The sequence below is a fragment of the Genypterus blacodes genome, unplaced genomic scaffold (assembly GCF_046128005.1).
Source record: "Genypterus blacodes isolate CSIRO-AG114 ecotype Tasmania unplaced genomic scaffold, CSIRO-AGI_Gbla_v1 ptg000108l_1, whole genome shotgun sequence".
Taxonomy (NCBI): domain Eukaryota; kingdom Metazoa; phylum Chordata; class Actinopteri; order Ophidiiformes; family Ophidiidae; genus Genypterus; species Genypterus blacodes.
In genome coordinates this window covers 735826-760261 of record NW_027466912.1, presented here as the reverse complement: position 1 = coordinate 760261, position 24436 = coordinate 735826, and the positions used below count along the sequence as shown (strand labels likewise).

Genomic DNA, 24436 nt, shown 5'->3' with positions numbered 1-24436 from the left:
CATCCCTGTTGGTGAGCAAGACAATGAACCCTAACTGCTCCTGATGTGCAGGTTGGCTTGTTGAATGGTATGCCCTCGCCATCAATGTCTGAAGGGATGTGATGAATGCAAGATTGTTTTATAGCGTTTTGGATAAAAGCGCAAAATAAGTACAGTTCACTACTAGAATTTGGTAATGCTAATAACAAATAAAATGAAAATGGAAATGAAATGAAAGGCACCCTAAGAGCGTGTGAGTGTACATACGTCAATACAATACACTACTCTTAATTGCCTCCAAACGTGCCAGAAACATTGTTCAGTTGTTCGTAATTGTAAAAGCAATTTGCACATTGTTGTTAGAGTATATCATTACTGGTTTTTTTTTTAGATGACATAATTGTTGTCAGATGGAATCATTACTAGTTTTGTTAGGTGACATCATTGCTGGCGAGTTTGGATGACATCACTATCGTAGCTTTCTTGGATGATGTCACTTTGTGAGTGCCACCTTATCATTTATTGCAATATTTTTGTTAAAAGACACATTGCAACAAACATTTTGACTGCACATTAGAAGGTACAGACTAATTCTTGGGAATCACCCGACTAAAACTACTTTTTTAACTAAATGTAGTGGCACATCGTTACCTAGTCTTGTCGTGCCTCATAAAACAATTGGGGAAGCAGTTATTTCTATCTGCACTGATATTGTGGAATACTCTACTAACTCTTTCAAACTCTGTAAAAAATCTTTCAATGGCCATCTAAAAAATGATTTATTTTCCATCTTTCCATTGTATATGGTAATAGTGTATGAAAAAAATAAATGTGTTGCATCTTCAATGTGACATAATTGATATATACTGTATATAGTCTATATACATTTTTTATAAATGACTTATTTAGTAGACATGGTCTCACACATGAAGAATTTATTAATCAAGAACATCTGTTAAAGTGTGTAATGTCATTGGCAAGCTTGCATACATGTAAGGTTTACGTATGTGTAAAATGGAAAATGCATGTGCATTTGGATACCAAGGAGTTCTGAGTGTGAGCACTGTCATAGTGGCTGTGCGTTGTTCAATTCAGAGCAGTGTGTACTCTATGGCCTTGGTGTGAACAGTACTGCTGTAATTTGATTGTTTTATTTTATATTTTTCTAACTGTTGTGCAGTTTGAACAGGCCTTTAAATATAATTTCATATGGATTATTTAGAAGATAAATCTTTAGAACTTCATGTTCTCAACACACAGACTATTGCATAAATATGATGCAATCACACAGCTATTAAACACACTGATGGGTTTACATTAGAGATAGGGAAAATCAACAAGTTACTGCTGAGGATTAATTACAATATCTAGATTCCTCAATGTAGCTTTATGTTTTCACTTCCCATTTCACAAGCCAGACAAAGAAACACTGATGCAACTGATGCGGCTTTAACGCAGTAGGAATTCAGCGATTAATCAATCTGTAAAGAAGTATACATAACAAATAGTACTATCATTGTGATTTTGGAGGAACAGCACATTCAATAAAAATAAGCAATTTCACACCTTCAGTACAGTCAAAAACAGGAAAATAATGATAGCAATTAGTATAGTAGGTACTGATAATCATTAATAAGTATTAGGTAATGCTCAGATAATACACATGTAGGAAAACTGAAGGGAGACAAACAGAGACGGTAAAAAACGAAGAGTACCCGTAACAAAACCAAAACAATTAGCATTTATTAAACCAGCCTTTAGTCTGGCAGAACTTGCAGGACCGTGGCCATGATGATTAGGAGAAGTGAATGTTCTGTGCCTTTAAGACGGAGATCAGGGTGGAACCAGCGTCGGCCGTTTGACGCTCAGGAAGTGAACTTACCACCAAAGATTCCCGCAGATTCGATATTGATCGGCCCGATGTTATAAACGTGTTCAGTCCAAACACTTTTTTAAAGATTCCGTGAAGTTTAGACGACAATGCTGGATGGTTGCGCTCATGAAATTCACCAGAGACATATGCTGGCTGCTGGGACTCGGCAGCGGTGAGAAACGACCCCTTTACTAAACTTTACAAACTCAAACTTCCATCGATTCCGCAAGTGATAATGAAAGCTATGTTACATTCAGGTTGTGTTTAAGCATGAACACCCGGAGAATAATACATTGTTTACGACGGTGTTTCGCGTTTGTGTCAGTGGTAAAATTCAAATAGTATTTTAGGTCAAACAATGAAAGTTCCTCCTTGGGAGTTACACCCTGCTTTGCACCACCAACACACTGTACCCACAGTCCCAAAGAATGTTTACGAGACCATCACAAATGCTGCTCGATGTAACAATTCATGATTCGAGCATTAAAAAACAACTTGATTTTGTAGATGTCTTTTGTCCAAGATCGAAGGAGAATAATTCGGGAAGTTAAGTTCAGTTTAACATGTTGTCATATGATAGAAAGGACAACACACAAGTTAAGACCAATGATTAATTTAGATAACTGCTTCTTAAAAGGTGCTCCTTGGAGAGCCCATGCTTGATGACTAAATAGTTCTACAGATAATCAAAACACCAGACTTTTTAGTTAGCATTTAGCAGAGAAAGTGATGTTTTCGGAAATTATAATCACCCCTTGAACATAAAGTGACAAGGCGTAACTATTTAGTGTTATCATGTTTGAGCAGTATGAACTTGTGTATGGGAAAACATTGTAAAGAAATCTGTGAAGTTACAAATCTCGATTCTTGAGAAAAACAATTCTTGAATTGAAACTGATTGTGACTGAAACATACACTTATGACAGAGCACAATAAAACGTCAAATGTCAAAAAATGCTTACATTGCAAAGATTGTAATGCATTTTGGATCACAGCTAATTATTGTTACTACATATAGTGGCGAATACAAAACATTTTCAGCGACATCCTATCAACATTTTACAATTGCCATTGTTTTGTAGTATTGTGGCTCAGTTTTGTACAACAGGCACCAACGTTATGGTATTGTATGTCCTTTCCTATATTTAACAATAGATATAGTACAGATAGTTCATTTGAGGAGAGATGCTTTGCTGTGTTTTTGGTTTAAGTTTCAGTCCATGGTGATACACTTGTATTTGTGAAAAGAGCTCACTTTCAGCTCTTCACTACTTTAGGTTATCTCCTCCAAACTCTGACACAGACCAACAGAGAGTCTTTTGTTGACTTTATATATTATATATATAAATATATATATAAATATTTATATATATATTATATTTTATAGATCCTGGATCATGTAGTTTTAATTATTTATTTATTCATTTGTTAGGAGAGCATTCCATTATAATAACGATTTAACAAGGAGCCAGATTTGACTAATTGGGATAAAACTGTAAGAGCAGTTGTGTATTCACATTTGAGTCGAATGTACACAAAACAATCTCTCGCCCTCTTCCTTTCTCTCGTCTCTCTTAGGCCCTGGGTCTCTGTGTGTCCTGAGTAGGAACACAGTTCGGCATTTAGCTCACTTATATGTGACTGTTAAAGTCAACAGAAAATATAAAACGGCCGAATAACAACGTATGGTGTAACGTTAATTTGGCAGCATATCAGAAATTCCTTAAACATGGACAGTTACAAAATCTATTTTCGATTGTCTACCACAGAAACACGTCCCGCGTCCTAATCTATAATGCTTGGTGGGTGGGGACAAACGGTAAACAAGACTTCTGCTTTAGGCGTGGACATACTGCACATACTGTTTTAATTATCATGCAATATTGTTTACCCAGTGGCTGTTGGCGTTACTTACCATAGTGCGAGTTGTGAATTCAATCACTGAGCACGAGAAGCCTGTGTGTACTCTTGTGCATCGTGTTGCTTGTCAAGTTGCTTGGACTGTGTTTTGTAGCATACAGCAGCTACACAGATAGTATATGTCCTTCAAAATGTCTATGTAGGCCACATCAAGAATGTTTTAACGGAGTACTCTGATCAATAATATTTCTGCGTTGTCGCTCCAGCATGCAGTATAAACAGGATGTATGTATATGTATGAATGCTAAAACCTGTCAACATGGGTGCCAGTCCAAAAAGTGAGATTCTCTGCAATGCTGCACTTCATCGCATCCCCTGTGCAATAATACTCCAGAAGAACCGGAGAACATTATTACATCATAATGTGACTCCATGCCAGTAAGGGGGACAGAATGGTCATGAGCCGCCACTTACCAGAGCCATCTTGACATATTCTACCTGCACACTTTTGTTGGCTTTTAGAACTTTCAGAAACAATGATTATTTTTCCATGTGGCTTTTTTCAGAGATCAGGATCATTTACCCCTATCCTCTCCAAAATTCAAGCTCTACCTACTTGCCCTTCATCTGTTAATGAAAACGTAGTCATATTTGAAGCAATGGCCAAAAACATTTCAAGAAAAGACAAAAGTTATTCTTGGTGACAATGCATATAGAATACTTACCTTGTTTTTTCTTGCTCTTAATAATTGGCCCAAATACCACATGGTTGAACTCTGACCACTTACAATGCAATCAGTCATATGATATTTGGAAGCATTACAGCCATGGGCAAATCTAAGAAATGGAAAAGACAAAAGAGAGTTTTTATGCACTATATTTATATGGATGGAATCTTGAAAAGTAAATTTGAGCATGTGACAAAAAACTGCTGATTTGATTGCCTCTCCTTCCTATTTATTTTCAAGCCCAATGTTTAAAGTGCATTGCGATAACCTCTGTTGAAATCTGGCGCTATATACATAAAGTTGCATTGACTTTTCCAACAGGACAAAGACAGTGCAAGCAGCTATTAGAGTTCCTCATTCTAGTCAACTCTATTCCACACACTAATTGACATATTGGTTACGCATCTTAAATGTACTAAAAATCTGAAAAGAAGTTCTGAATCTCCAACCGTTGAACACAGTCTCATACAGTTACCAGTGCATGAGTGTACACATCAATTACATTTCTGGCACCTAAAGATGTGTCAAAAAGGTTTGGTTCCATTTCAATTACAAAAACAAAAACTTCTTTAAATAGAACGTAAACTAGGCTTATCAGACTCCAGCATTTGTTATTCCATATTTAAATTGAACTAACTATGACTAAGTAACATTTTGTTAAATAATAAAACAAATGAAAATGGACAAAATTATTGATACCCCTTAGAAGAAATAATGAATATTAGATTGTAGTGATATTTCAAGCAGACTCCCTGTGCTGTTTGGTATCATTGTGTGCATCACAATGAACATGGACTAGATAAAGAAAATACTATAATAATAAAAAGTTGTCAGAGAAGATAGGGAAGAAAATAATTGCCAGGGACAGTCAAGGCAAAGACCACCTCCAGCTTGATGATTCTGTGACCATGGTTAATATTATTGGGACATTTAAGGTTAACAGGACCTTAGTAAGCTACCCGGACATGGTCGTAAGAGGAAAGTTGACCCCAGATTGGAATGGTGGGAGAAGATCCAAAGATAACTCCACTTTGAAAGAGAAACATAAAAAAGTCCAACTGGAGTTTGCTAAAATGCATGTTGAAAACCACAGTGCTGCAGGGTGAATGTCAATCGGACTTATTTTGAAACATCATGAGAGCTTATTGTCACATCAGCTCCATGTTCACAGGAGAAAAAAATTAAACTTCAAATGAAAATAACTCCATCTCTACAGTGAAAGATGGAGGCTCAGTTGTGTTATGGGATTGCTTTCCTGCATCTGGCAGGGTGTCTTGAACCTTACCATTTGTTTTATTGAATGCTTGAGTATATTGTCTAATTTCAATCTTTTTATTACTGTGAGTACCAAAAGCAGTATATAGTTATGTGTTCACAAGACAATGGTATTTATAAATGATTGTGTGTGTAAAAAAAAGTGTAAACTTCACAATACATGCAGAGTATTGCACCTTCATCATCATCAGTATCTCTCAACTCTTGAGTCAGTCAACACTGTATGTGGATCACCTGGCCTTCTGATGTTGTGATTGCAACCATGTGTCATTTCACTCACTTGCATGACCCTTGAGTGATTCATTAAAAGCATACTGCCACTGTAAAAACAAGATTGTTTTCTTAGCTGAGTAAACTCTTAATAACAAGTAACCAATAACACAACTAGTGGCCACAGATAGAATAACAGTAATGGGATTCTGGTGAGCTAATCAGAACGACTGTGACTTGTGGGCAGTGAGCAGATATAAATGCAGCAGATATTTAGTGTGGTGCAACACATTTACTGTCGAATTTAATGAATATGGCCCATTGTCTTAAGATTTGGTTTATGTGTTATCAAAGGTCACTGATTTGAATTTAATTTGTAAATGTAGAAGTGTGACTTATTGATACAATCAATACTTCCTTTGATTGTCAGCTTCACCCTCTTACAAATTCCACAATCAATGTCCAGATATGTTTTAATATGATATGCACATTTTTAATATTTCAAATTTTATTGTCACTAACCTCTTGTTACAGGGAAATGTTGTTATGTTAAGAGGTCACAGCAATCACACTACAGCTAGGTAATATCTGTACATCTGCTGTGTGCAATAAGTAAAAATCCAAGCTACCTGATAAGCAACAGGATTACACACAGGCTCCTCAGTGCTGGGTGCTGCAGCTCACAGCTCGCATTGTGGAGAGAAAAGCCTATAACTACTGAGTGAATATTGCACCAGGTATAATTTGTCATGCATCAGCAACACTTAAAGTGTGAAAGGGAAATGCTTTCCAGCAGTGGTGCTTCAGCCTTTTTGAAAAGGATTACATAAAACTAAAATAAATGAAGCGCCCCAAACTTGCTGGTTTCATGTGGGCATTTGTCTGATTGGTTGAGGCGACAAGCATCTCATTCCCCTAATGTTTCCTCAGCTGTATTGCTGTGCAATGTTATTGTCCCTTTTTTAACATTGCAAACAACTGATCATGGTGCAAATATTTGAACTTCGATGGATTTTTCTTATGGATATATGTATGTATATGTATTTTTTCTTGCTGGTAATACTGCATCACAGATCATCACTGATTTCAATGTAACTTTGTAACTGCAACAATGTTCTATACCAGTACGTCATCAGGCTGCTAGACTACTATATGTTTTGCAGAATCAATAGTGTACGTCCTTCGATTGGTCTGGGTATCAGTTTTGACCGAACCATTGTAAAAACCCATGGTCTTTTCAGTATACATGGTTAAGGTTGTGGAGATGCCTTAACCACAATTGTAAATTTAAAATTCTATACATCAAACACAGTTAAAACCAATAGTTTGTTCCAAACCAGAATGTGGCTTTCCAATGGACCTGGCATGTTTTATGCATTCTTTAAAGTCTTTATTCAGATGAATTGTATGTCTGACAGGGGCACACAAGGCAGTATGAACTTCTTTCGGGTGGACCAAAAAACTTCTCATGGACAGTTGAAGATAATCATCAGATCCTAGAGGGCTAATATGTTTTGTGTATTTCCCCAACAGCCCCTGCCATTCAGCAGCAGGAAGAACAGACGGACTGTGCAGCTGTACCCCCTGACCTAAGTGATGAAGCCACTCTGTCACAGGTAAATAAATGTCAGACTGACTGGGCATAGTCCATTCTGTAAGAGTGTCATGTACAACGTACAGCTTGTGTGTGTGTGTGTGTGTGTGTGTGTGTGTGTGTGTGTGTGTGTGTGTGTGTGTGTGTGTGTGTGTGTGTGTGTGTGTTGTGTGTGTTGTGTGTGTTGTGTGTGTTTTGTATTTGTTTAGGGTGCATTAAATGGAGAGGATGATCTGAGTGGGGAGGAGAGGGTCAGGCGGAGGGCAGAGCGACGCAAGGCCAAGAGGAAGGTGAGTGAGGAAGGTGGCTAATTTACACTGGAGCGTGTACATTTTAGGACATCCTACCTTGTGAGACATCAGACAAAAATCTATTATTTTTCAGCCCAAAATGCATCAGGAAAAACACTTTCAAACCTCAAATGCCAAACACAAAAGGCATCTTGACAGCCTTGGACAGGGTTGTCAAATGAAAGTTCCTCAGGTAGAGTTGGCCATGTCCAGTGCATAATTTACTATATCCATATAAACCATATCACCACTGAAACTCAATTACCTAAATTAAAAATAAAAACAATACAACAAAATGCTACCTGCTTTTTAGTCTGATGTACATTTGGCCGACACCTGAGGTCTGGTAGTGTTGTTCTTGATGCCATGATTGTTGGGCCAATATACAAGAACCAATCCTGAGTTCGTCTCAAAATGTACATTGTACATAATAAGTCCAATATGCCAACACATGACAACCACATTTATTGAAAATTGGCTGAAATTCGTAGGATGAGCAGTAGAAATTAGGACTAATAAGGACAGTGATTCATAAAGATTCATCTTGTGCAATTGAATTGAGGAAAAATGTCTTACTAAAAATGCATGAAGCTGCAAACTCATTCAAATACTATCATGTTTGTGTACAGATGTGTTGGACATCACTGACATCACTTTGACAAACTGCACAGTTAATCAGGCAACATCGGCATTTACCTCAAGGTTAAGTCTTTTGTTTTATTTTATGAATTACGTTGCAGCGTCGTAGGACACGTAAGAAGCAGGAGCAAGTTCAGCGGGGTGAAAGTGCTGAACAGGTAAAGGATATATTGCTTTTTGGGAGCATACTGTAATAGTAACCGCATCTTCATCTTTCACTGTATGGTACGGTATATGGCTTTTTACAGGGTGATGAAGATGAGGATGGTGGTGGAGAATCTGAATTGGATGAGAGCGAGTCAGAAGCAGAAGTCGGTGAAGATGAGAAAAAAGAGGAGATAAAGGAAGCAAAATCAATTGCACCACTCAAATGCACCTCCACTGCAGTCGTGGCTCCTTCAGGAATCCACTCACATGAGAGGAACCACACCAGATCCACTGAGGAGGTAGTTGAATGATCTGTTTATACTTGAAAAGTATGGAGGACTGTTTCAACTTAGGCTGTTACATATAGAAGTGAGAGAATCATGATGAAATCTTTGGTTGTCAGTCCAGAACTGGACCTAGATTGTGTGCTGTGTTACCCATAGAATGTTTCTCCTGGCCTTGCAGTCTGCCTGTGGGGGTGGAGGGGTTGGAGGCAGGTGGCACTGAGTTACTTATGTACTGACTGAGTACTGAGAAAACGTCTTTGTCCACATTAGCGTTTTCACAGTTTGAAAGCTGACATGATAGGTACAGACAGACAATGGTATATCCACTCCTGGTCAAAAATTATGCTCTTTGTGTGGCTGGTAAAACCATTGCGCTTGTTGCAATACCAACACAATTTTGAATCACCAACAAGTGATTAAATAAAATAGAGGGTAAAGAGCACCTTAGCCCAACACACTCATCCGCCATCACCATTGAGAGAAAGAGAGAGAGACTCTGCCTCCCGTTCTACGTTTGGAGATACTAGGAACCACAAGTAAGCCTGCCTTCTTGCAGCGAGAGAGTGTCAGCAGACAGACAGAGAGACAGAGGGGAGGAGGAGCTCAGTGCATCATGGGAAGTCCCCCAGCAGTCTAGGCCTAAAGCAGCATTACTAGGGGCTGGTCCAAGGCAAGCCTGGCTGGCCCCAACTGTAAGCTTTATCAAAAAGGAAAGTTTTAAGTCTATTCTTAAACGTAGAGAGGGTGTTGGCGCCCAGACCGAATCTGGGAGGTGGTTCCACAAGAGGGAAGCCTGATAACTGAAGGCTCTTCCTCCCGTTCTACTTTTGGAGATAGTAGGAACCACAAGTAAGCCTGCATTTGGGTGTGCAGTGTTCTAGGGGGGTAATATGGTACTATGAGCTCTTTGAGTTTAGATGGAGTCTGACCATCAAAGTATGAATCACCGGGCTGTGTGACCTCAGTGTATTCATATTTAAGCCCATGTCGTGAGATTTATCTGCTCTGTATTTTTTAAATTTCAGTTAGTTCAACTAATGTTGAAAGATTAGTACTTTAAGATTTACTGTGGGTGGAAGACCTCAATGAATTTTAAAATAGATGCGTTTTCAAGTTTGTCCATCTAAGTAGGGCTAATGTGGTGCATTTTTTAAACATATGGTGTTAAATGTCAAAATATTGTCAATCAAAAGTAGAGTTCAGTGGTAAACATTTTCTACAAATGTCAAAGGAAGACATTTCAGCAGCACCTTTCGAATTAGCATTTTAATTGCTTGAATTATAGGATTGGAAATAGAGCATGTATACTGTCTATTTGTGGGTTGGAGTTGGAAAACTAACCATGAGTACTGGATGTCAATAGGCTTTGAGATATTTTTTCATGAATGAGACAGTTACAAAACTTTTACAGCTACATAAATTAGTCAGGCTAACTGAAATCACAGATCTGAGGCTCCAAACAAATATGTTTTTGGTTGAAATGAACAGAACGTTAAAAATTACCAAAATAATTGATGATTAATCATCCAGACTGAAAGATAGTATCCCACCTTTAAGTCCTGGGATTTGAACATAACTAAATTAAGAATCAAAACCTTAAAGTTTAAGTCTAAACTTAAACTTGGTATTGTATAGTCTGGCAGATGATGGAAGAAAAATGATACCCATCCAGCATTGTCTGACATGAAATAAACTCACACCATCGTATTTGTCACTGTAGGGGGCATAATAGTTAAGCAAAGAATTTCACAGAAGAATTCCCTAGAAGCTTTGAGGTGAATCTGAATGATCTGGTAAAGCATTCCTTTGAAATCACAGTCTGCAAACCTGAAGGCATATCGGTGAAAGCCACCAACATCTGTTTCTGTATCCCCCAGGAGGAGCCAGAGTGGGACGTAAGCAGTGCCTTCTTTGCCAATGCTGCTAGTCATATTAAACCCAAAGGATTGAGCCACAAGTCCAAAGAAAACAAGGAGAATGAGGCCAGAAGAGAGGTGAATGGATACTGATGGATGTTATGAGATTAGTAGGTAGAGCAGGAGCTCACTGTAGACTGTTGTGGGAGAAGTGCACCTTGCTGTGTCAGGTTCAAAGTCTGATAAGTGGAATGCTGTACTTCAGACCATTAGGCCTGTGTAACAGGTGCAGAAGAGTTAGTATTGCTTAATTGCATTTTTAATAGGATTGTGGAATAATTTGTAATAATAATAATAATAATAATAATAATAATATATTATTATATTTATAATAATAATTGTGGAAATTTGTCAGAACAATTTCTGTCTGACGATGATTAATTTCAATTTATATCACTGATTTGGACAGATGTGTTAAATAAAGAGAATTGCACAACAACTATCTGATGCAATGCATCATAGCATTTATAGCTTGTGCTAATTTCTAATGTATGTCCCTAGGAGGACCTTTACTCAACTCACTCAATGTGTGGCCGTCAATGATTGCTTTGTGTTAATTTTTCAGTCTTGCTAATTATTTTACACTGGGCTTTATTGATAATACTGTTTTTATGGAGTATTTTATTAATTTTGTGGTTTTCTTTTGTCTATAAGCCATCCCTGGTCCAATAACTTAGAATTACCTGCCGTCCCTGTAAAAATAGACAATACAATGAATAAGAACGATGTACATATGTATGTGCACATCAAAAAAACCTTCTTCCTTCACCCTTTGTGAGGTCTTATCAGGTCCTATGAAATCTTCTCAGGTCTGTGTGCCAATATACAGTATTTTATACCTGAGTGGATCAGAGAAGATTCCCTCATGATCATGTGGTGCATCATAATCAGCAAAATTAGCTTTTTGTGGTGGTAGGAAGAGAGATTGTGAACTGAAATGCAGGAACATGTAGGAGGGAGGAAAAACTGCTGGTTAATCAAGCTGGTTGATCAAGTTTCACTTGCTATGAATATGAGCTGATAAAAACTATTTTCTTACAGACAAATGGATCTGACACTGTGACAAAGAAAAGTGCTTCACTGACAGGTAAGATATACACACAGATGTGTGAAAGAGCACATAATTAACTACTTTATGTTTTTTTTAAACGTTATTTTCTTATTTAGATTCCAATTGGTTAATCCTGATTCAGATAAAGCGTCAATTCTATGTTTATGATAAGATTTTTAATTTTCTATTCTTTGTTCTCGTACGGGAACCCAGGATTAATTGTTTACTAATTTGGCATTCAATACACACTCTAAACCAGGGGTCTCTAACCTTTTTGCCTCGGAGAGCTACTTTGACAAAATAAAAGTGTCCAAGAGCTATTCATGTTTTATATTATTCGTAACATATATCCACATGGCTGATCTCCACCCAAACCAGCTGAATAAGCGTCTTTTGTGTTAACGTTTACAAACTGTTGATATCCAACACTCAACACTCACATTTTGTATCAAAATGCACTTCAATTCAGCAACATGAGCTTGTTTTTTTCAGTATACATTTTCAGTGTCAAGCTCACACCAATAAATTCACATCATATTAATCTCATAAAAAACAAAAAGATGTTATTACTTATTTTACTATTTAACTAATACTTAACCTTTCATATTTCTAATTTTCTGTCTTTCCACATATCACTGTCACAATATATCTTCACATTCCCTGTAATTCAGGGAGTTCCCTGTAGTTCCCATCTCATCTGTGCTTCACATGCATCCAGTCTGTTCTGATATTAGTGAGATGACAGAGAGCGTGGTACTGTTTTCACGAGGAATTAAAAAAGTGTTGGAATGTTCTTGCAGTGAATACACGTGTATATACGTGTGTATATATATATATGTATTTACCAGCAGTGTTTGTCTTCCAGAAAGAGGGATAAAGCTGGTGCAAGAGGGCCAATACGCCCAAGCAGTCAGCATGTTTACAGAAGCCATCAAATATGATCCAAAGGATTACAGGTACATCAGATGTGGTCATGATGTGTGTATTACACAGGACGTGTATGCAGAGTGTGTAAGTGTGTCAATGCATTCCTCGGTGAACTGGTGTAGGTTCTTTGGGAATCGATCTTACTGCTACAGTTGCTTGGAGCAGTACCCTCAGGCCCTGGTAGATGCTGAGCGTTCCATCCAACTGGCCCCTGATTGGCCCAAAGGACACTTTCGTAAAGGCAGTGCTCTCATGGGGATGAAGGTATGGAAAGGTCAATTTTTTCATTAAACATTTTATTTGAAAAACCCCCCGAAAACAAACATCTCACTGTGTGCAGCGGTACAGTGAGGCTGAGAAGGCCATGGAGCAGGTGTTGAAACTGGATAAAGACTGTGAGGAGGCTGTCAACGATCTCTTAAACTGCAAAGTCCTGCAGTTAATGGTAAATACACTTTTAAAGTAATAAACAAAAAGGGACTCAGCTTCACATTTTTTCCATAATTACCTGTGGAATGTTTTTTGAACATTCCTCTATTTCCAAAGCTTTCATATATACAAACTTTTATTTTAAATAATGTGTGCCAGACATTACATTAACATCAAATATTTACAAAAAACAATAAAGTTGATCAATTAAAATTCATTAATTATCTTGATAGATCAGTGGCCTTTGATTAATTTCCATGCCTTGTTTGTTTTTTGTGTCTCCGCCTTTCCTCAGGAGCTTGGTTTTGAAGAATTACAAAGTGTCCTACTGCTGGACAGGTTCTCAACTGTACAGGCCGCTCTGGCATCTTGTTCTGATTTTTCCAAGGGTAAGAACAGAAAGTGAACAAGCATGACACAATTACTACTACAAATGCTGAAATTGGCCTATAAATCCTCATAGTTCAGAACAGCACATAAATGTTACTTATGAGTAAGATTTAAGATTCATTGTATCCTTCTTCTCTAAACAAATGCCAGTAACTGAGTGGGTTGATCTATACTTTCAGCATTAATTATTTTCTTGCCAGTGGTCATATGTACATTGTAAAGTGAATTTTAAATTCTGGATTATCGGTCCTTACCAAGTAGTATTTGAACAAATTCATGGCACAAACCCGACCACAAGTTGTAAACGTCACCCCGCCTCTTCCATCCACTGTCATTCATGAAGTTGTTTAAATGGGAATTGCTGACTTGCTGTAAATGAGGACCTGTTGGTGTGGCATGTACATGCAAGTCCCATCATCAGCTGTGTAAAAGAGGCCAAATTGACATGTTTTTCTGTCTGCAGCTGCAAGCCAAGATCCACCAGGTGTGCAACCAGGGTAGGTAACTTTGTTTCAGTGGTTTCCAAACTTTTTCTGCAGGGCCCCCCTTTTGTAGATAAGAATATTTTCGTACGCTCATTCTGCTGCTGCGATTCGAATAAGTATCCCCTCATTTATTTGCCTTCACCCTCCCTGAAATAGCCCTGCGCCCCTAGGGGGTGTGCCCCCCTCTTTGGGAGCACTGGTTTATACAATCTTTCTGTATTATTTCTATGTCTGTATAACTGTATCTATCTATCTAGGTCACTCTATCAAGATCACTTTCAATCTAGCTTTATCTCTAGCTTTCTTTCTAACCTTCAATCACAGTGTATCAAATAAATCACTATCACTATCTAAATTAATGACACTCCATCTAAATACATCATACTCTTATCTAAACTCATACTCTCTTTTTTAGAAGCCCATGCCCATCTCTGTGGGTTGGAAATGTGACAACTGAACTGACAGAGAAGCACCTATGGGACCTTTTTAAAATGTATGACCACAGATGAGTGACATTAAACACCACATTCATACAATCTGCACAATATAGACCTTTTAACATTTGAGTACACATCTCAATTAAACTATGTTAGCCACAGACATCATTTAAATGGTGTTGCCTTTGAGTTGTAGGTGTGGTGAGATAGAGAGTATCCGTGTGCTGCATGAGAGATTTTGTGCCTTTGTCAACTTCAAGGATGCAAACATGGCTGCTCGTGCAATGGAGAAACTAAATGTAAGTACTTTCTGTTCAAACTCTCTCCCATGCTTTATAGAGGAGCAGTTTCATGTTTACGTCTCTTCACAGGGTTATTGTATTGAGAACACACGTTTAGTGGTACGTTACCCTGACCGGCGCACTCAGAGAGTTCTTCCCATTCCACTTAAAATCTGTGTCCCTGTCATGCAGCAGGCAGGAGCAGCTGCTGGGTAAGAAGCACAGAAATCTCACAATAGGAACATTTTTGGAACACCTCAGACAATGGGGTGTTTTACTGTGTTACCATGTTTTTTATGTCCCTTTCTGTAGACCTAGACGACGTGGCCCAGTGAATGGCGACGAATGTTATTTCTGGAGAACCACTGGCTGCCATTTTGGGGACAAGTGTCGCTACAAACACATTCCTGATCAGAAATGCAAAGACAGGAAGCCCTGGCAGCCTTGATCTGGGTTTAGGCTCTGTCTTAGCACCGCACAGGAATTCGGAGAACCGGGACTACTGGCACCAGGTTCTCTGAGCTAAAGATACTTCTTCTGGCAAAATGGACAAGGGACACTTAGGACCAGAGCCAGCACAGAGGCTCTGACGCAGGTTTATACAAACTTGCTATTATTAACTGGGAGTATGAAAACTTTCCTTACAACCAAAAAACAATACCACATGATATTGAGCACGAGCACAACTTTAATGTTGTAGAATATTGAAAAGATGCAACGTTTGACTCATTTTTGTGATATGTATTGTATTTTTAAACTATTTCATGTGCTGTTTTTGTCACCAACACTTCCCCTTTTGGCAATTTGCTCTATTATATCCTCATTTTATAGTTAAATTAAAGTTTTCGAAATCTTCAACAGGTACCCTTTTTTGGTGAACACCATCTGTCTGCTCTGAAAATTGATAAAATTGATTGGCCATCTGGTCAGAGCAGGTGTCTGTGAAACCTGTACACGACATATATTTCAATCAGGACAAATGATGTAATTTGCTTGTTTTTTATTTCCCTTAAAGCAGTAATATGGTTTGTATAGTATAGGAGTACGGGTCTGATTTGCCTTTGATATGACTACTCAACTGTTAAATAACTAGGTGAAGTCTTTTGGTTGGAATCAGAACTTTAATCCTCTGCTCATCACGGCACACTGTAACCTATCCCTCCTGTTTTTGCATTTGAAACAGGTGTTTTTCTGGCTCATGTGCCTATGAATTCCTTCACAGTTGTGTTTTTATCAATATCAAATTTAATTCATTCTACATAGTTTGTCATAGCCTGTTTTGATTTTTCTATCTTACTTCCCTGATCAGGCAAATATCACTGTCTTCATCGTTCAGTATCCTAAAAGCTTGCATGTTGGACAGCGACAACAGTGAGGGGTGTCACAGAGATGAGGAGATTGCAAATTTCCCATCTAAATAGGGCAAAACTGTGTTCACATGGGTGCCAAATACAGGTCACTTAAGATAACCTTACATTCCATGCCTTGATCTTCCATTTTTCTGATACAATCTTTTTGTCTTGACAGTTCACATTCACGTATTTATTACCTATATCTGACATCGTTGTGAACACAGGTCTACAGGGGTCAAGCATATGCACTTACTAAAAAAAAACATAATCTACATGCTCTTGCATTGCAAACTATGTAATTTGTTCATGAATTCATGTAGATTACCTTGTAATCTACAGATTAAATTTGGGCAATGGTCAAATAAGGAAAATGGAACCCTGCGCAGACATTTCTCACGCAATTTATTGAAAATTGGTACTATGCAATATTTTCCCAACTTTGTGTGAACGGAGGCTTGTCAATTTTATTTTTACATCAAATAGATATACAATCTCTCGGTCTCTCAAACCCTGTCACTGTTATAGCTGTCCCAATGCTGACACTTGAGATGATGTATGATTGGATGATGAGAATGGATGAAGTATCTGCAAAGAGAAAAAAGATGTTTAAAAAAATTCTGATTCTGATTTCACCGTCTGGTGGCCACATACCAGATATGAATCAGATCTGTAAAAAACGTTCATTTGTCCACATGGCTCAGAAACACAACATATTCGGGACACTTCATCTTGGAATGTGAACGTAGCTTTAGACTGGGTGTGTGTTTCTCCAGTCTTGCTTCAGATTGTCCCCAGACCAAAGCCGTGCCAGCATGTCATATGTTTTAGACACCTCACCTCCCCCCTTTACGTACCGGTTTACAGTAAAATCATCATACATTGTTGAGTAGGCTGCACACTATGCATTTTGTTTGGACCCTTGCTCTTGTTTATATTTCACTTTGTTTACGGAGTGGCTACCGTTGAATTGAAGCTAAAATGAAAGCTAAAACTGCCTGTTGCAGTCTGTACCTGATGTGCTGTGGCAATGATTACAGTGCTTATTTGATGCTTTTGATTGTAAAAAAAACAGGTTGAGTTGGAAAACTGTCTCTTGTAACCATAAATGCAGAGTTGGAACAAAATTAGAGATGATGGAATCATATTCCCCACTCAGCAAGGTGAAACATTTTTCTGTGGTTTGTAGCGCTCAATTTCCTGTCTCATGTTCGTAAGGAAAGTGTAAGCAAATTTGTGCAGCGTGTTGAAAGAATAATCACTTATAAGTTATTGTAGCTTCAGTGCGCTTTGGTTTTTATTGGAACGTGAGCAGCAGTTTTTAAAATAAGTGTGTTATTTTATACAAACTCACCCCTTTCACCTGTGTGAGATGCTCTCTTGTTATTCTGCTGTCCCTGTCATCTATGCCCTGTGAGCTGACCGACATGACTGCAAGTAGACTCGAGTCTGTCACTGATACACTATACTGTCAATACTTTCGACCTCTTAAAATTTGTGCTCAGTCTTGCCCATATGCTCAGTCTTGCTCAAATACTTCTGGTTATGTGTGTTGCACAAATCAAAAATGTTTTAAACCAGTGTTGACCCTATGGCCTCCATTTCAGTATTCCAGTGAACCAAAGAAGCTTCATCTAATGATTTTTCATCAGCATTCCTTAATCCCATAATTTTGATCACAGTGCATTAAACTCCAATGTCCGTGGCCCCTTTTTCTTTATTAAATTACAATCTCATTATCCTTTATCTGGATAATCTGGATAATGACATCTGATGTCTGGCCTTGCTTCAATATGCTTTGTTGTTATCTGGATGCTGTCTGTATTGTGTTTGGATCTCAGTTTGCGGCCCATTACGGTGTTAAATCATGCCTCTTTGACTCGTGGATGATGATAATGTTGAATTATTTTTCACTCACTCAGAGTCAAAGGCTTATGTTCAGAGGGCAAGCCTTGGTGCTTCAATATGTTTTATTGCTTATATCATGATTTTTGTTAGGCTGTTCACATTGATCTTGTGGTCAATGTGGCCTACATGCGATACCAGTCTCAACAGATTACATGCGATACCAAACTGAGGAGCAGTGGTCGGCATTGAAATCACAGACACATTATTAAGCAGGCAAGGAGGTGAAAGACCGCTAAGATTTTACTGAGTCAAGTCAAGTCATTTGTATTTGTAAAGCCTAATATCACATAGAATGTCTCTCACTAAACAAGAATAAAGGCTTAGACACCAGGTTAATGTCCACACTACAGTCAATTGTACTATGCATAGCAAGAGTATTTATTTTCCTATTTATAGCTGATTTAGTTTTTTTGACAATGTACCTCAGAATCTCATCCACTTTCTAAAAGGCCAGAAAGTAAAAGCTTTATGGTCAGTTAAGAAAGTTTATCATCTACAACAGTGTTTTGTGTTTTTCAACCTTTTTTGAGCCAAGGCACATTTTTCACACCATTTTGTCACACCACCAAAACTTGTGTTGGGGGGGGGTGTTGAAATACACTGGTCTAAAAGCTCCTCCCCTGATTATATCTGGCCTTAGATGCTTACTCAAGCAGTTTAAGAACTATTTGCTGTTGTAAGTATTTAGTGAAAAGACTGACGCACTTCCTCTTCAGTTGTATTGTTTTCGGTCTTGTGGCCAAAACCTGTAAAAGGGATTGTACATATGATTCCACAAACTTGTTCATTCTTACAGTGTTTGGTGCTGTTAATTGGGGTTGCATAGTGCATTTGGTTTTTCTCTCAAGACTTGCTAATATAGTGTGATGTACCATTCCATCTTGTAATTTTTACCTGGTTTCAAGATTTCACAAAAGATTTAATTTAGTTTAAAGGTATCTTGGCATTCATATTCGTTTTTATTTTCCCTTTTAGCAGTTCAAGAGTGTTCTTTCCTTTGTTGTATTCATCACTTGTGAGCACTGCAATATTTTTCTTAATCTTCCAAATATTTTGTATTATTGTTATGGCATTGTCATAGTCTTTTGTATTTAATAAATTTATTTGAATTACTCACCTCATTACTTCATTCATATGCAATGTCCATACCCATGGTGTATGGTTCTCCTGCCTCCCACAGGGTGGCAGTGTTGTACAGACAAGATCAAGCATTCCAAAATGTCTCAATTCATACACATTCATCTTCTGATGTCCAGGAAAAGACTTGAGGGTCTTGGTTTAAATTTTTCCTGATCACTGTGAAGCCTCTGAAAAAACGAGAAAGGACTTCAAAACAGGCATGGCTGTGGTACATATGGTATTACTATAGGAGTCAGTTGTCTGAACAGCATGAAGGAAGCAGTAGGGCATCTGTAACCACCAGAACCAAACCAGTGTGAGAGGGAGATGTGGAACAACATAGAATTGATGGGAAGAGCGGCAATGGTGACAAATATTTTGGAGAGCAATTAATGTCCATTAACACTGGCAGAGATGTGCTAGAGTGGTGTGTTTAATATACTGCTCTATCTTACACACTTTTTGTGCATATGTTCGAATGATACTTAAATCTCCAGTTTCCAAAGTATATTTTCCTTGCAAGGACAATATGTGATGTTTTTGAAGTCAGCAGTCACTCTGCACTACCTATCACATTTCACATTTTTCTGTCCACATAATCACTGTCACAATTTCCCTTCACATTCCCTGTTTTTCCCATTTCATCTGTACTTCACATGCATTCAGTCTGTTCTGATGTTAGTGAGATGACAGATAGTGTGGTACTATTTTCATGAGGAATTAAAATAGTTTTGGGATGTTCTCGCAGTGAAGCACGTTCTCTGTCGTACAGTTTTGGAATTTTTTTCAGTGTTTTCCTGGACACTGGATTGAGAGCCTGGGTGGAGCTTCTTTTTTCTTCCAAATGAACTGTTGGATGCACAGTTCTCATGTCTGCGAAGGTTTTTTGTGGACCCTGCCGGCTTCAATCGTTCACCTAAAAGGGCCGGCTCTTTGATTGTGATCACGCACGGCTAGCAGCCGGAAAGTCCCGTGGAAAGTTGCTATGGACTTGAGTGAAGTGGCGCTCCACAGACTGATTCGCGCTGTAAATGAGACACGCGCACACTTGTCATTCACAGTCGTACATTTTTTAAATTCCTCATGAAAATAGTATATTTGTTGCTTTTTGTTGGACTGACTGATAGGCTTATGATCGTTTTGTGACAAAAGGGGGCAAGATATCTGAATTTGATTGGATAGAAATTTAAACAGCTTAACCAAGTGACATGTTGTCAAATGTAAGTGTTCTTTGAACCTCTCACAAGCTACTCAGAAACGGGTGGCGAGCTACTGGTAGCTCCTGTTGGAGACCACTGTACTCTAGTACAAATAGTGCAAATTACCCTTGAGGCCCATTGGGCCCCCTCGTCCTTCCCCTTGCTGATACAGCATACAATTGTCATCTGTCTGTCATCTGACAATTTCTGCAGGTGGCAGGACTGTCTGGAAGTCTGAGGTGTACAGGGTGAACAGGAATGGCCATAGGACGTACCCTGTGTTGCTCACCACTGTGTCCTGTGACTGCCCTGCAGTCTGACAAACTGGCCGATCGGGGAAGTTAGTCCACTTCAGGCATAGGCATGATGAAGCAGGAAGATGATGGCCTCCTCTACTCCCAGTTTCGGCTGTTAGGCAAACTGAAGAGGCTCCAATGAAGATTTGACTAGGAGCCGAAGGAGTGACAGTACCAGCCTCTCTTCAGGTGGGACGTCAGTGCCACTGGCCTGTAGTCATTGGGAGTGCTGGGGCGTGCCTTCTCCGGGACCGGAACCAGGCAGGATGTCTTTCACAGCACAAGGTCCTTCTCCACGCTGAGGCCCAAGTGGACCTGCAGTCTTGCCTGGACGGAGTCTGCACAGCTCTTTCTTCACCTGCTCTGCTGTGAAGGTCAGTGTGCAGTGTGTGGTGGGGGCAGAGTTGTTGTAGAGCGCTGACGTGGGGGTGAGGAATGATGGGAGAGGGGAGTCAGCAGGGCTGGAGGGTTGAGGGGGGGCAATGGTTGAAGACCTGGGGGAGGTGTGGACAGGAGACCTTTCGTCAAATCTTTTAAAGAACAGGTTCAACTTGATGGCCAGGTCCAGGTCCCCTCCCATTGTCTGGCTACCGGTTTGCTTGACGCGAGTGATGCTCCTCGTGCCAAACCACACCACCCTCAGGTTGTTCTGCTGGAGTTTTTGCTCCAGCCTCCTCCTTTAGCTGTCTTTGCCCTGCTGGATCTTCTCTTTCAGCACCCTCTAGATGCGCTTCATTTCCTCCCAGTCCCTCTTCCCCTCATTGAAGAGGACCTTGATGTCTCTGATCACCCATGGTTTATTGTTGGGAAAGCAGGGTACAGTCTCTGTAGTATCGCATGGGAGAACTCTCGCGGCAGATAATCCGGCCGTAGACTCACGGCAAGCAGTTCAATGTCCAGGCTACACATACCTTCCTTCATGGTGACATGTCCAGGAATACACAATTTGTTGTTAATAAGAATAGCAAGTCCCCAACATTTTCTCTTGTCACTCTCGGTGAATCCGGACAGTCTGGAAACCAGTAAGGATGGAGTCCGGAATGACATCGGGAAGCCTTGTCTCTGTGAAACACAACACCTCCTGATCTCCTCTTCAGCTCCTTGGGGATTTTGGTCCATTCCTGTTCTAGCACAGATGGCTGAAGAGACATTAGCCCCCTTTGGGCATAAACAATTGCTTTTGTGGATAGTCTTCCGTTTAGGTATGTTTGTGAGATTCTGCTGCCTGCCCATTTGTTGATTGCCTATGTGATCTGCATGTCAAAGTTTGGGGGTTAAACATCATGCATGACATTTATTGTATTTTTGGTATACAATCTGCACTTGTGGGAGGCATTACCACGATGAGGAACAACTGCAAACAACTGTGAGAGCAGATTATCAGGATTACAGGAAGAATCGGCAACTGCAGAGAAGTTTGGATGTCAGCAGTTCCCCAGAGATGTGACATGGGGAGGTTAGCTCAGGCAACCTAAGCCTGGAGTAAAACATTTTTTAATTCTTACTGCCGTAGGTTTGATGGACAAGAATGTGGATTTCAATTGTCTGCAGATGCCTTTCATCAGTTTGATGACATCATACCTGCTGATCCCTGTGGTAACGGGGAACTCCATGTTCGCTTTGTGAACCTGGAGAGGCAAAGTCAAGTAAATTTTATTGTATAGCCCAATATCATAGGGCTTTACAGACCCACAACATCCGGAAAATTTCCAACCCCGCCCAAAGCAAGATGAGGAAAATCTCTCGAGAAAACCTTAATGAATAAGGGGGAAAAAAGGAAGAAACCTCAGGAGAGGCAATTCCAAGAGAGATTCCTTCTCCACGAATGGCTGGGTGTGCAATAGGAACTTCCAGTGGGAGAAAAAAGGCATGCAAGGCAGTACACACAAACAGTCATGCATTAGGAAATAACATGCAAGACAAAGACGAGGGCGAGAGACAGAAAGAGATAAAGAGAATGATAAAAGCACAATACAGTGCAGTCCTATTATTGAGTGTCTCTCTCCTGGGGCAGCAGTTCATGCAGATAGTTGGGGTAGCGGTCCAGGTATGCAGGTAAGCTGATAATTTTGCAGAGGGGGCAGCTTGGCAAAGCAGATGGTTGGAGGTTAGTTGGGGATGAGAAGAATGTTGGGAAGGAGGTGGAAGGGAGGGGTCCACTCAAGGGTGTGGGTCCCATGGGCCAGAGAGGTTATCAGTACAGTCATGGGATGTAAGATTAGCAGATTAAGGAAGGATGGGGAGAGAAGATTTAAAAACTTCTAGGGAGGGAAAGCAGGGACTACACACAGGGTTGATTACAACAGGTGAGGAAAATCTCACAGGATGAAACAATAAGGTAATGTAAACAGGCCATGGCAGTAAGTAAAGCAAAGTACTCCAACTCCACAACAACAAGTCCTCCCACAAAGACTGCCCAGAACTTGCGTGTCGATAGATAACCAACTAACCTTCAAAGAGCACATTGCTTCAGCCAATTAGTGATATGGATTTGCCTAGTACAACATCAGGAAGATCAGACCCTACCTACCGTATCTGTGTATGCAGCACAGCTCCTGGCACAGGTTTTCTCCATCTCACAACTTGCCTTATTGGCGATTCTAATGGCATGTTCATTCTAACCTCTGCAAAGGATTCAGAATGCAGTTTTTCTGAATGTCATATGAGAAAAAAAGCCAGTAATATCAGACATTAAACAGCTGACAAAAGCGTATGACAAACCTGGTCTATCTTATGGAATAACTAGAAAAGCCACTCTTATCACACAATGCAACATCACACACACACAACTGATGGACACACAGTCTAATGTGCACAATTTTGGCCATCCACATTTTAAATTTAGGACAAAATAATACACAACCTACATTCTTGGAATTATATTTTCTTAAATTAGTTCAATTCTTGACTGCATCGCATCGCAAATCAATTAATCATTAACATGGCTAATGTCGCCTGCAAACTGTAATATAAGTGATCTTTTTCTGTATGTTCGCTGCATGTCACACTGTGCTCAGTCCTAGTCTGAGAATTAGATGCATGTCAGATTGTGCACCGAATGCCCAGTGAATTGTAGCAGAAAGACAAGCAGGCAGGCAGGCATGTGCCATCTGTGTTAGATTATCCGAATTTTGTCACAAGGTGTCTTCAGTCTCATTTGCACTGAATTGGCTGTTTGTGGACGTGTCATATGTGGCATCTTTATTCAGTATATACTATATTTTACATATCCACACCCCTGATCGCTAGCATGAAAGTAAGAACTGCACCAAAGCTTTATGAAAGCTCAGTGAGAAGGCGGAGGAGGTGCTGTCATTTGAAAAGGCATTTGTTTATTGTTGGAGAGCATGTATTTATTCCATGCCTCCACAGATTGTGGGTATGGGCAGAGCCGGCTCAGTTGGTGTAATTAAAGAGGAGGTGGAGAGAGTGAGCCCTCTGCCGCAGAGAACTGCTTCGTTCAGAGATTCAGCCTGTGAGCCCTCAAAGGGCCCCATAACACCCTCTCACTAGCACACACAGCCACTGAGTACTTATGTCTTGGCACATATGCTGCAACACCTGCCTAATCAAGTTCAGTACTTTTAATACACAACACTGCAAGATATGATAGAACTACCTTTGTTGAAAGCACTTATTGTAAGTCGCTTTGGATAAAAGCCTCTGCTAAATGACGGTAATGTAATTTTCCTGATTGTAATTTTTCATGTCTATGAATAAACCTTGCTGCCTAAAAATGGTGCATGCTGAGGTTTAAAAAAAGGAAA

The 24436-nt window shown here is 39.5% G+C and overlaps 1 protein-coding gene across 1 annotated transcript; it reads left to right on the top strand.

Annotated features, from left to right (window-relative positions):
- Positions 1 to 1837: 1837 nt before the first annotated feature.
- On the top strand, positions 1838 to 18604 carry LOC143008945 (uncharacterized). The gene is made up of 16 exons (XM_076160922.1): positions 1838 to 2024; positions 7459 to 7541; positions 7729 to 7809; positions 8550 to 8606; positions 8697 to 8894; positions 10760 to 10876; positions 11840 to 11885; positions 12715 to 12805; positions 12899 to 13040; positions 13117 to 13221; positions 13501 to 13594; positions 14059 to 14092; positions 14496 to 14573; positions 14714 to 14816; positions 14889 to 15010; positions 15111 to 18604. The coding sequence occupies exons 1-16, from the start codon at positions 1967 to 1969 to the stop codon at positions 15244 to 15246; spliced, it is 1545 nt and encodes a 514-aa protein (XP_076017037.1). The 5' UTR covers positions 1838 to 1966; the 3' UTR covers positions 15247 to 18604.
- Positions 18605 to 24436: the final 5832 nt, after the last annotated feature.

What these genes read in the sequence shown, in the direction of transcription:
- LOC143008945 (XM_076160922.1), top strand. Translation starts at nt 1,967, where the DNA reads ATGGTTGCGCTCATGAAATTCACCAGAGACATATGCTGGCTGCTGGGA. An exon ending in TTGTTCTGATTTTTCCAAGG is followed by an intron (nt 13,595 to 14,058) that starts GTAAGAACAGAA and finishes TTCTGTCTGCAG; the next exon opens with CTGCAAGCCAAGATCCACCA. An exon ending in GTGCAATGGAGAAACTAAAT is followed by an intron (nt 14,817 to 14,888) that starts GTAAGTACTTTC and finishes GTCTCTTCACAG; the next exon opens with GGTTATTGTATTGAGAACAC.